At 43.7% G+C, this 13,145-nt stretch overlaps 1 protein-coding gene across 29 annotated transcripts in view; it reads left to right on the forward strand.

Annotated features, from left to right (window-relative positions):
* The window catches only part of dlg2 (discs, large homolog 2 (Drosophila)), a 160,706-nt gene that overhangs the window by 75,279 nt on the left and 72,282 nt on the right, over positions 1–13,145 (forward strand). For 25 of the 29 annotated variants that reach the window (XM_074610333.1, XM_074610306.1, XM_074610316.1 and 22 more), the window contains one exon: positions 1,432–1,491. The exons of the other annotated variants lie outside the window; for them this stretch is intronic. In XM_074610333.1, coding sequence (XP_074466434.1) covers positions 1,432–1,491 — 60 coding nt within the window. The remainder of the gene's footprint in view (positions 1–1,431; positions 1,492–13,145) is intronic. 29 annotated transcript variants of the gene reach the window in all.

The raw sequence follows: 13,145 nt of genomic DNA on the forward strand, positions 1-13,145 counted from the left end.
TGACTTTAAGAGACAGTGTGTAGGATTCGGCGACACGTAGTGGCGTGGTTGCAGATTGCAACCAACTGAGTACCATTCCGCAAACTCCTCCCTTTCCAAGAATGTGGTGACGTGAGCAGAACCGCGTTGACGCTATTCGCCTCACTCAGATGCCACCTTACCGTAATAACACTACTAGAAGAAGTCAGACGGCGGCTGGCGGCACCACGGTTTTGCACTCTGCGGGCTCGCGTTACCGCAGTTTCACAAGCATGTTGGAGAACCACGGTGGCCTTCATGTAACGTAGAAGGCTCTCTCTAGAGTCAGTGTTTGGTTTGTGTTATTGGTTCTGGGCTACTGTAGAAACATAGAAGAGCGACATGGAGGACTCCGTGAAGAAGACCCGCGAAGGGCTCATTCTAAGCTAATGAATTCTTAATTTCAGGTGATTATACACTAATGAAAACATAGTTCTGAAATTAATATTCCAACTGCTACGACTGGTCATCTGAAAATTGGCTCCAAGTGGTTATTAGATGTGATCATAAATGAAATCATTGTGTATTAAATGATGTCGGTTAGAATGTATTTGATTGGACGCTTGGCCTTGTTTTATGATTTCATTAAGACTTTCTGGAATCTGCAGCATGACAGCAGAAACTCTGATCACATGTGATTGAACACAGTACTTCTCATGTAGTATAGTTGCAAGATGATGAATATAAGACCAGATCCTAATCCTCATTGTTTCCTTTTGACATCTTGGAAATCACACGCTGTCACCATCTCCTGTCAGGCGCTCTCAGTGCTTTAGCTCTGTTTACACCCTCTTCCAGCGTCGTGTCATGAAACCATATCTGTCGGTGCCGTGATGTACTCCAGCATCAACTGTCATCATGTAAAATGTTGTTTATGTAAATGTACCACACAGTAGTGATATGGCCCCAAACAACCTTTAAACCAACCTTTGGGTTCATTGTGTTGCACTGCAGTTTTTTTTTAAGAACGCAGTTTATACTTTTCGGTCCACAGCAGTGAGAAAAAGCTAAATTAGCAGGTGGAAACAAATATGTTAATTATCACAGGAGTGATATTTTCAAGTATGGTTGCAAAGTTGTGTTGGCTGTGAAAACAAAACTGTTCTGTTTTGTTATCAGTGAATTTTGTTTTGCACATTTGCAGCCAGTCTGTGGTGGGAATATCTCCCACTGGGTTAGAGGCTCTTCCTCATTTACAGAAATAATGCAGGAAACCAGAGTGATCCACTCCCTCTCATCCTCATCCAATCTTAACCCACATGTTTTTCCCTTTTCTTCCCACTCAACATGTGACAGGGCAACCATTACTAATGTTTTTTTTTATCCTGTTGCATTAAGCTCCCTTCTCTCTCTCTCTTTCTCTCTACCTAAGTCTACTGGCTAGTGATCTTGTCTTTCATTTCTTACCTGCAGCCTGCACTGGTTACCCATTTTGATCTTGCATACCCGGGTGTGACCACAGCAAACTACATGGCAAGTTTTATTTAATTTAATTTTTATTTTTACCTCTGGGGAATCTCAATCCTCTGTATTTTTTTTTTTTGGTATCATTTAAAACTCTATTCCCTTGTTTCTGGGTCCTGGTACCCAGATGATTGATGTCCCCTCGGTGCTGCATGGATTTTGTTTTGGTGTTGTCTTCAATGCTTCGCCTGACGAAGCAGTCAGTCTTTCCTTTTCTTGTTGGGTCGCTGCTCTCTTGTCATACCCACACTCAGGGCTCCAGACTAACTATCTTTCACCACCGTCTTGACACTTGACTCCAGGGAAGTGAAGAAGAGTTTGGTTAGAACGTTATTTCATGAATGGCAGACAAAATCCTTGACTCAGTCAGCCCTGAAGCCCCGCCCCCCCTACCGCTGCACAGAGCGCTGTGTGCTTGTTTAATCAAAGTTTATTAATATTGAACATGTCATGCGTCCAAATGCACCATATTTGACATGGCACTCCCTCGGGTCCCCAGCAATACACCCGCTTAGTTTGAAGTAGATCGCATGAACGGTTCCCGAGATAGGACGTACAGAAAGACAGTTGTAGTAGAAGTAAAGCACTTTTTTTGTTTGTTATCAAAGTACAAATACCTCAGCAGTGTACTTCGGTACACAACTGGAGTAAATGCATGTGGTTACTTTCATCTCTGACAGAAGTTTGGCAAAATGTAAACACTGATGACGTACACAAAAATCCCTTTCGTCCCCGAGCGTCCTGAGGAAGATCTCCGCTCTGCCCAAACACATTTCCCATCGTTCCCGTGACGACGGGACGCCGTTAGTCTTGAGCCCTGCCCACATTTTGTTACTATAACCCCCATGCGTGTTTGTGACCCATTTGCTTGCCAGCGAATCCCATGTGTTGTTGTGGTGTTACTGTGATCTGGTGTTAATCTGTCTCTGTTAATGATCATGTATTTACTATATAAATGATGTTGAAGAGTTTACACCCTGGTTGTGTGTTTAAGATACCTAAATATATCTGAATTAACCTGGGGCATTAAGCTGTGTCTCATATCGGATACTTCCATTAGTACACTTCCATTTAGTAGGTTACACTGTGCACACTATGTACTTGTGTAGTGTGTGAATTTCGACAGGGTGGTGTTGTCTCAATCGTACACGGTTGTTGTGAACTCACCGGAAGCTCAGTAGATCTGCTGGTGATCGTCAGAATGGACATCACGATGTATCGGCAGACGGATAAATTAACCCAATAATGGCTTCTGTCTGACTACAGTATAGTGGTACTGATATGTATACTTAAATTTGTACTTTGCCGTTTCCATCACAACCACTGCAGCTTCCTCACACGCCATTTTCACAAGTTTGAAACAGGTTGGTGGTTCCTCCCCTTCCGCTACGGAGCAGAGATGGGGACCGTTGAGGGTGAAACGTGTCCTGTGTTCCACACTCAAAGTTTTGACCGTTTTGAGTGCAACGTTGGAGTACTTAGAGTGCACTGCGTTTTTCTATCATTCTCAGTGTGAACACACTCGTGCACTCAAAATAGAAAGTGTAAGTATGGAAGTACTCAGATTGAGACACAGCCTTAATAATGAAGCATAATATTCAAAGGCCAAGTTAACATTAAGGCAAAGTTACAGCATGCTCTACTGTGTACTGTGTTTATAACCTCTGATGGTATTTTGTTTTAATTGTCTACATCATAACATTATTATAACAATGATTAGTTGGGTAAGGTGTGGGTGTGAAATGAGTGCAGGCTCTACATGAATGAATCTGGTGCTTTCATTTTGTCAAGGAACCTCAAGGTTGGTCAACTTTTAGCCCTGAAAGAAAACGTGACGCCCGTCAATTGTTGTATTGAAAGAGTTCTAAAAGTACTGACTGTGTTTAATAAACGATAGGAGGAAATGTGTCCACAGGATATTGAAGATGCACTGACTGACTGAATGACGTTTCCTATCAAACGCACTCACTTTGGTTTAAGTAACTGTAGTGATGATGTACCGATGCACCAAACATAATTCTTTTTGTTGGCGTGTGTGATCAGTGACAACAGCCGCGACGCCAAGTCAGGCTTACTTCCGGCACTTTTGCGGCTGGTAAATACATAGTTTCAGTTCAGAGCCCAGTCGCACAGCAGTTCGTAAAATAGTCACAGAATTGTATCTATTGATTCGTATACATAGCACAGCATGAAATCGATTCTTATGTGATCCAGCTAATTGTGAACCGGAAAGTATAAAGAGGGGTGAATGCCGCGTAGGGAGGAGGTTAGGACTTTCGCCCAGGAGACCGGTATTTGTGTCCCGTGTGAAACTCAACGTTGATTTATTAGTCAGATAACTTCCTTCCTTAACTTATGGCCCTTCCAGTGTTATTTTAACCCAAACCGCGATCTTTTCCGAAACTTAACTAAGTTGTTTGTTGCCTAAGCCTAACCAAGTCAATCTTTTCCTAAACCTAACACGTTTTATTTTGAAGACTGGAGTGGAAATTGACACGTGCGTCTCGTATTGCTGGATATTTGTAAGAAAAATGCATGAAAAATCAGTTGTTGAACGTCGTGCTGAGCCTCAGAGAAAAAGGTAAATGTGTGTCTATGTACACAAATCAAATAGATTAAATTTTGTGACTATTTCTCAAACTGCTGTGAGACTGTGTCGTTCCGTTCTACTTTGCCATTTGTCTCCGACATTCTCACACGTATACATTTGCTTAGATAACTATTGACTTTCTTTGGGTGTGTTTTCCTGGTGGGTCGGTTCCCTCGTGGCGTAAAGGAGGACCTGATTGGATTTGTAATGCGAGTATGAGAAAGGCAGTGCGAGAGAGAGACAAGTGTGTGAGGCAGTCGTGAACAGGCCCACGACCGCGGATTCTGTGCTCAGCCTATTTGTTTTCTCTCAGCCTTGGGACTTTTGAATGAAAAATTGCTTTAATACAGCCGGTGTAATTGTAAAGGCAGCAGGGAGTCAAGACTTATGGTTTGTCTATGACCAGAGGAAGTGTAACCCCTCCCTCGCTGGCTGAATCAAGCACCGCCGGTTGGAGAGTGTGACTCAGGGAAGATGTTATTGATCCTAACTGCTGCGATGTTTATCGATCGCCGCCCTCTTTCCATGGTAATGTCTGCTTGTAAAAACACATGCATTTTTTTGGCAGCAATTACTCCTCCGTCAGTCAGGCAGGGTGAAGTTTGAGAGTAATAAATACCCGTTTAATGAAGGCTGCAGAAGCAGTCACTGGTTTGTGCTCGGCGACGGGTGGCAGAGGTCAGATCGACAGTCCACTGTATAACTTTCATCCCGTGGGGGAAAAGATCGCTTCTTTCTCTAATCCACTCCCTGTTGTCATTATTCCTCCTCTGTCTTCTTATCCACACAATGGGAGGGCCTGAGTGGAAACTCTCTGTGGGCTAGTGTGGATGTGGATAGCAACAGTGCCACCAACTGCAACACTTCACAAATGCACTTCTCCCATTTGACAATCACATTTTTTTCTGAGGATTTGTCTGTACTCAAGACAAGTCAAGTATATTTATAAAGCACCTTTAAAACACAGAGTGCTTAATGCGACAGCATCCTAAGGTCAGTGTTTGTAGTTTATAAAACCTTAAGGCTGCAGCAAAAATCAGATTGAGAGATTAGATGTATCTCAGCTCATTGTTTGAATTTAATGGCACTTTATAAAACACTGAAGTGCACAGTGACATTGAAACACATTGCATCTGTGCAGTCATCATTCTCTACTGTTGACTGTAGTTCATGTGCTCTAAACACATGTTATATTTAAAGGGATGCTTCTTTTACTCATCTCGACATGTTATTTTTGGACCAAAGCATTTTGAGTTCTATGGATTTTTGTTCTTAACCATCCAAATCATGTTTAATATTAGCATAGTAAATGCCTCCTCAACACTACATAAGAGCAGCTGTTGTGTTATGTGCAAATACTAAGAATTGGAGAGATGCCACCAAAGAAGAACAACTTGCGTTGGACTGTGAAAACAAGAGTTGTTTTTTTTCGCATCTTTTCGTTCTCCTTCAGCAAAGGCAGAAGGAGAACCGATGTCTGGGTGGATGAATGTGGTGTACTGTACAAAGCATGTGACCTCCACATAGGAGACCATAGTTTGCATCCTGCCTCCTACTAACAGTTAACATTTTGTTTTATTGAAACCTAATCCTACATAATCGTTTGACTTGACATTTATAGCAAGCGGTTATAGATACAATACATCCTATTTAAAGCTGAGATAGCATTAAGTCCTAATGTCACATTATGCATATTGCCTTGCACTAGCCGAGGTTTGCAGACCTTAATACATCATATTTTTGTTGTCTCATAATAAGTTTGCCTTTGGTCTTGTAAATGCACCAACTTTATATATATTGCTGTAATATTAAGGGGCGATGCACTTTCCATTAAAACAATGGAAAACTTGCTGATCATAAACTTGGTCATAGAAGAGTTTAACAGACCCAAACATTGGCTGAGATGAAGAAGCTTCACTCAAACTTAATTGTCATGTACACAGAAAATTAAATCCATCATAGCAAATGCATGAATATTCATTACACAGTTGATAAAATGGTACTTTTCAGTGTCTTTAATTGGGTCAGAGGAACTGTCTACTCTACCAGTCATCCTACCAGGTATCCTCCTCCTCTGTAGATAGACTGTTATCAAAGTGCCCATCTGCCTCAGTCACATTTGGACAGTTCTTGAAAATCTGCCCAGGCTTGTTGTCTCACTACCTTTTATATGAGGGAAAAGATTGAAACTTGAGTCCCAGTAGATCATGTTACCATCAAATAATATCAAAGGCCTCAAGAAGCTCTTTTGTTTCCAGCCTCTGACATCAGTTTCGTCTCTCAGTGGTAGCCTGAGATGAACACTTTTAGGCGGCTAAGTGAAGCAAAATAGTTTATTGTGCATCATTGCTGCAACACCATTGCTGTTTATCTTTCACTGACACACCTGTTAAAGTGGGATCTGTCCAGTTATCAGAATGCAAGCCACATGCAAATAAAGCACGTCAGTTCCAAAGGACAAATATACAAGTAGCTAGCAGCGGTCTTCTGCTGGCATTGTGAAAGGACAACTATACACCGATCAGCCATAACATTATGACCACCTGCCTAATATCGAGTAGGTCCCCCTTTTGCCCGCGAAACAGCCCTGACCCGTCGAGGCATGGACTCCACTAGACCTCTGGAGGTCTGCTGTGGTATCTGGCACCAAGCCGTCAGTAGCAGATCCTTCAAGTCCTGGAAGTTGCGAGCCAGCTCTGATGGTCAATGACTGAAAATGACGCTGGCTGAACAGATGTTAGTTCAATAACTCCGACGACAGCTGTGCACATTTAGACTTTATTCAAACTTCAGCTCGACGTCAACACCAGCAGCAACAGCAGCAACAGCAGCAACAGCAGCAACAGCAGCAACAGCAGCAACAGCAGCAACAGCAGCCAGCACATCGATAAAACCCAAAGTAAGAGATGCACACATGCACAGTCGGTAACCAAGCACTCAACAAAGACGCATCATTTTCTGGTGATTTGTTGGGGCACAGACTTGTCGACTCCGTAGCGCAGACGTTGCACTCTATTGAAAGCGTTGTGGGCATAAACGAAGGATCAGTATGATAATGTGTTTTCTGTTTAGTTATTGTCAGTTTAATGCAAATATTAGCCGATTATGTTATGGTGTAGTATGGTTAAAAAAAATAGGCTACGGCCCATATATCCACCGATCAGCCATAACATTATGACCACCTGCCTAATAGTGAGTAGGTCCTCCTGACCCGTCGAGGCATGGACTCCTCTAGACCTCTGAAGGTCTGCTGTGGTATCTGGCACCAAGCCGTCAGTAGCAGATCCTTTAAGTCCTGTAAGTTGCGAGATGGGGCCTCCGTGGATCGGACTTGTTTGTCCAGCACATCCCACAGATGCTCTATTGGATTGAGATCTGGAGAATTTGGAGGCCGAGTCAACACCTCCAACTCGTTGACGTCCACATGATGTAAAAGAAAACGGGATTCATCAGACCGGGCCACCTTCATCCTTCGCTCCGTGGACCAGTTCTGATGCCCATTGTAGGCGCTTTTGGCGGCGGACATGGGTCAGCGTGGTCACCCTGACGGTCTGAGGCTACGCAGCCCCATACGCAACAAACTGCTCCTCACTGTGTGTTCTGACACCTTTCTATCAGAACCAGCATTACCTTTTTCAGCAGTTTGAGCTCCAGTAGCTCTTCTATTGGATCAGACAACACAGGCCAGCCTTCGCTCCCCACGTGCATCAATGAGCCTCGGGTCTGACCCCGTCGCCGGTTCACCGGTTCTCCTTCCTTGGACCACTTTTGGTAGGTCCTGACCACTACAGACCGGGAACATCCCACAAGAGCTGCAGTTCTGGAGATGCTCTGACCCAGTCGACTAGCCAGCACAATTTGGCCCTTGTCAAAGTCGCTCACATCCTTACGCTGGCCCATTTTTTCTGCTTCCAACACAAAGTTCAAAGTTGTTTTAGGTGTTTGTGACGCAACACAGAGAGGCGACTGTTGGTTCAAAACAACAGTGGCGACTCCTGAAGAGGTTATAGCGTAGATGCTGCGATAGCATCAGTTCTATCAGAACTGGAGAGTTATTTCTTCATTGAAAGAAGAGCAAAGATCGGCACTGAAGGCTTTTCTCGCTAGTCTTCCAATTGGCTTCGGCAAGAGTTTGATTGACAGATGGTTCATCCAATCACCTGCCTAGTATTTTTTGAAAGTGCCTGTCGAAGGTTTCCAATGACGGCCTCTCAGACGGTCTTGTGTAACAGACTATCTGGTGGGTCAGGTTATAGTTTAAGTCACAGTCAACTCCAATAAAGCTCCTTGGTGTGAAAATAGTTTAGTTGTAGTATTATAGTAATATAATATAGTTGCAGGCAGTAGACATAATGATTTATTTCTGTTGGAAGAGGGTTTTGGTTGGTGGTAAACACAGTTGAGGAGGGAGGAAAAGAAAGGGAGTGAAGAAACACACAGAGTCAAAATGTCACGCCAAGTGTGGCTGACCCGTCCTGCTGATGGTCTGTTCACAAGAAGTTCCCATCAACCTTAGATTGAACCTAATGATGCACTGCAAATAACCCACAGACCCCATCTCAGCATCTCTGTGAAAGACTGGCTGTCTACACTCAGACACACTGCGGGATCCTCCAAAATTGATTTGTTCTTAGTGGGTTTCTGTAAGAGGTCAATTTTGTTCACTTAAGCCATTTTCCCTTAAAATTGTTTTTTTTCTTCTTTGCTGATGGAAAAACTGTTTGTGAGCATGAATCAAAGGTTAGTGACAGCACTCTAAGAATGAATATAAGGACAGATGTTGAGCAGTTCATTTAATTTTGTTGTAAGAGAACATCTTAAGGAAAAAAAGAGGAACGTATTTTAAAGAGGTCAGCTCTTAAACAGAGGGAAGGGAAATGGAAAGCCATTAAACAGACACAGCCATTAGTACTTACAGAGTGCTGTCGTACCGTAGCTTCTCAAATCACTCGGAGAGATGGAGTCTGACTGTAGCTGAAGGCTCAGTCTAAGCATCATGTGGGACATGTTGGACGTCTGTATGCCCACCCTTTTATTTTTTAGTTTTAGCAGATGCATTTGTACTCATCTGACAGTGAGGTATGGCATCAAAATAATTGCCAGTGACCGCAATGAATATTTAATGGTCTAAAATGTTGCATTGATGTATTCATTCTCCCCAAAGAACAGACTGATAACAGCGCCTGGTTTTGACTATACAGCAGCTAAAATATATGGTCTCTCTAATTTTAATGTTGAACTGTCAATATTCAGCCGGTGTTTTCACTGGTTAAAGCATCTTATGCAAATTACAGGAATACATTTTTGTTAAAGCGTCACGAGGCTGGTCATTAGATTTGAGTAGTGCTTGCCTCTGCTGAATCCTAAATTGGCCATCTTTGCACAGCAAAAAAGCACTTAATGGTAAATTATCAGCCTGTGCATCCAACATGCTTTTGCTTTTTTAAACTAAGCTGAATACGATGTGTTTAAATCACTATAAAGCCTGCATACGTAATGTTAATGGAGTCAAAGCAAACAAAGCCACATTTTGTTCGAGAACTGTTCCAGATGTTTAGATTTTAAAGGGACTATTTGTAAGATCAGAAATGTCTTGTTAACAGCGACACCTGTGGCCGTTAAGTCAACGAAAGTCAGCGTCCTGTTGCTCGCGCTTGTGCTCGCTCTACATAGACATGAACGAGCATCGGTCAAAACAGTGAGGCGACACACGTCAGCTAAAAGCACAATATCACTCTATATTTCAGCTGCTTGGCAGTAATGTTAGCTGACCAGACGAAGGTCTCTCCATGAATCAATGCTGATCCTAGTGTTGGCTTTTCCTGCTTCAGCCTCCCGACCGCGGCCGGAGGGAACGGGGGAGACACCGGAGTTTTGGTCGGAGACGATAACGTTTCTCTCTGCGGAGCCCCGTCACTTCACAAGACACGGGAAACCTCTGTTGGTCTGGGGGAGCTGCAGCAGTTATTTCTGCACAAACGTGCCCTGTACATTTACTAGATATTCTCAGAGCTAAACTAACTCTTCTGCAGTGTGGAGTGAGCAGCATGCATGTGAGAGTAGAGTGAAAGAGCGAGCGAGAACGAGCGTGGTGTGTGAGTGAAGGCAAGCAGGCGAGCAGAGGAGCAGAGTACAGCAGAGACTCCGGCCCTGGAGACCAAAGTTACGGTCTCTTTTTTGACAAATCACGTTAAAAAGAGAAGGTTGTTGCTAAAACGAGAATATGGCGTAAGACTATAGTAGAAGCTACAGGTCATACGTCATCCTCCACTTTCACTTTACAATCAGCTGTTCGTCTGTGTCCTCTGTTCACAACCTTCTGCTGTCTCTTCCAGTACACTTTGTAATCTTCCTCGCTGTGATTCAATTCACATTTATACTGCTCTTTGTTCAGGCTGCAGGATTTTGGATTAAATAAGACCCACAATATCGCTTAGAACCATGACCTCACATGCTTTTCTCTCCCAATTCATAAGGGAAATGTTTTTCAATAAAAATATTAGGCGTGGTGCTTCTCCGTTATCGTGCCTCTAGAAACAGGTCATGGAACAGAGAGGGAGAAGCAAGTTGAAGGCAGATACATAACTCATATTTTGAATGGTAAATGGACTAAATGGAATGGTGAATGGTCATTACATTACATGTCATTGCCTACAGGTCATTTGGAGAATAGCAGAGCGAGTGTTTAGAGTCTGTGTGTGGAAGGTGAGTTGTGAAGCAAGAGAGAGAGAGAGAGCAGAGGTGAATGTGTGTGATGTTGTGCGCTAGTGGAGCAGAAGACAGAGTTAATTTATTTAGTTTAGAACAGTGAACGTTGCAGTTTGTGCAGAAATAAATGCTGCAGCTCCTCAAGACCAACAGAGGTTTCCGGTGTCTTGTCTCCCAGCGGCAGAGCGAAGTAATGGCTCAAGCAACAAAGTTAACACAGTCCGTTCTGGGCTACTCTAAAAATACAGTGGTCAGCTCCATGAAGATAGGACCCGCTCCCTATGTAAAATGTAAATCCAATTTTATTTTACAGCACAGCACACAGTGAAATTGAGATACTGCATTTAACTCATCCTATGTTTATATTAGGAGCAGTGGGCAAGTCCTTATGGACCGAGCGACTGCCACCCCTATGTAGATATAAACTGCTCATTCTGAGGTAACAAAAACACAATGATTCTTATTTTCAGGTGATTATACGCTAAAGAAAACATACTTATATTCCATTTCTGCCGATAGATCCCCCTAAATGTAACATAATGTTCCTTCAATGCATAGATATGCATAGATATCTAAAATCCAGATATTATATAAAATATCACATCTCAGTTATCCTTTTCCACTAAACATAAATACTATAATGAATGCCATAAAGTATGATCCCAAATATCGACCTCTGGCAAGTGTTTTCGGAGAATAAGACAATGCAAATGCAGGCGGCTGACCTCCTTCACGAGGCCAAGGGTGGCTTGACGAGATCAGCCTCATCCCCGCTGAGTTCTCCTCCCCACCACGCAGACCTTTCTCTCACACACACAAACTCATCTGCACACGTTACACACCAGAAAGTTGTGTTTTCCTCCCACACACGAGCATAACTTGTGCGACCCTGGGGACACCGGGACCCTTCGTTCCAGATGGCCAAAGCCTCCTCCAGCACCGGCCTGACAGGCTATCACAATCCTCCACGGTTAGAGGGGATCCAGCCACCCTGGACTAACCAACCTTTACACGCCAAGGTCTCAGTCGCCGACACATACGAATAAACATAAAACACCAGACTGAATATAAAGGAATACACAATACAAGCTCTTTTTCATATTCTGTGATCCCAGCATGTTATTTGTTCCCTTTACTGCTACACAGACATTCAGTCATTTGTCTCACAACAATTATGTATTTGTAGACACATGTATTATAATATCTCTATAAGGTTGAATTCAGATGAAAGATAATTATTAAAAAACATATGCCTATTTTTAATATTAAATATATATTATAAAATACTACTATAATATTAATATAGCCAGTGAAACACACTGATCTGGCTTTGAGGTCCTTGAACGCCTCATATTAGACAGCTCGTCTGTAACGTTATTCAAACTCGCTCCACTGGGGGAGGTGTGTTTCCTGACAGCCTCACGTCAGTTATAACACTCATGAATGGACACAGCCTAATGCCGCCGGCTCTGTCCGCTTATGTCATCGTGATCGTGCCGGGCGTGATCGTGCCGGCCCGCTGCCTCCTTTACCGGAGATTGGGTGGGATGGTCGGTATGTGCTTCAAGTGCATTAACACTGGGCAACCGTGAAGCGTCCCACTCGGTTCTGGCCGAGCTCAACAAGGCGCTATGGCAAGCCGAGGAATTGGGGAGAGGAGAGACATTTTTTTACATTTTCAAACATCGACTTTATTAACAGCATCAACAGGAACAAGGGAGGGGGCGGGAAAATTGTGCCATGTCGTGAGTGTGCCCGGGAACGTGGCCCTCATCTCCGAGACGTTCCACCCCATAGTCATTTCTGCACTGTCGTTCCACTCCGAGCAGGAGACTCTGGGTCACTATCGTTGCAGTGGGGCATCACGTCGCAGCGACGGAAGCGATCGGAAGCGATGCCACCACTGCTGCCGTTGAATCTTGGGAATCGACCGGCAGGCCAGGCAGGCTGGAGGATGCAGAGCACTGTCTTCTGCGTGGTCCACCACCGAGGCACCGGCAACAGGTGTCGTGAAGATCCACGCCGGTGATGAGAGGTTCTTGAAGCGGCAACTCTATCCGTGTAGATGAGCAGTCAGTTGGCAAAACGTTGTTTGCTGAAGAGAAAAGGATGTCTGACAGCGATGGACGCTGCCTTATATACTGTGGGGACTGCACGTCTTTGGGCAGGCACGTCCTGATTGGCCAGCTACACTTATGCAAAATTCAGTGGGCAAATGCGTGCTCGTGATTGGAGGAGAGTATTACCCATAGAATCCAGTAGAGTTAGTGTGAGTTAGAACTGGACATACATTCTGAACAAATGCTAAGAGAGTTTAGTTTAGGCAGAGATTTAGGTTTGTGTCCGCCACTCCTTGATGTCAGAG

The sequence above is a fragment of the Sebastes fasciatus genome, chromosome 16 (genome assembly GCF_043250625.1).
Source record: "Sebastes fasciatus isolate fSebFas1 chromosome 16, fSebFas1.pri, whole genome shotgun sequence".
NCBI lineage: Eukaryota > Metazoa > Chordata > Actinopteri > Perciformes > Sebastidae > Sebastes > Sebastes fasciatus.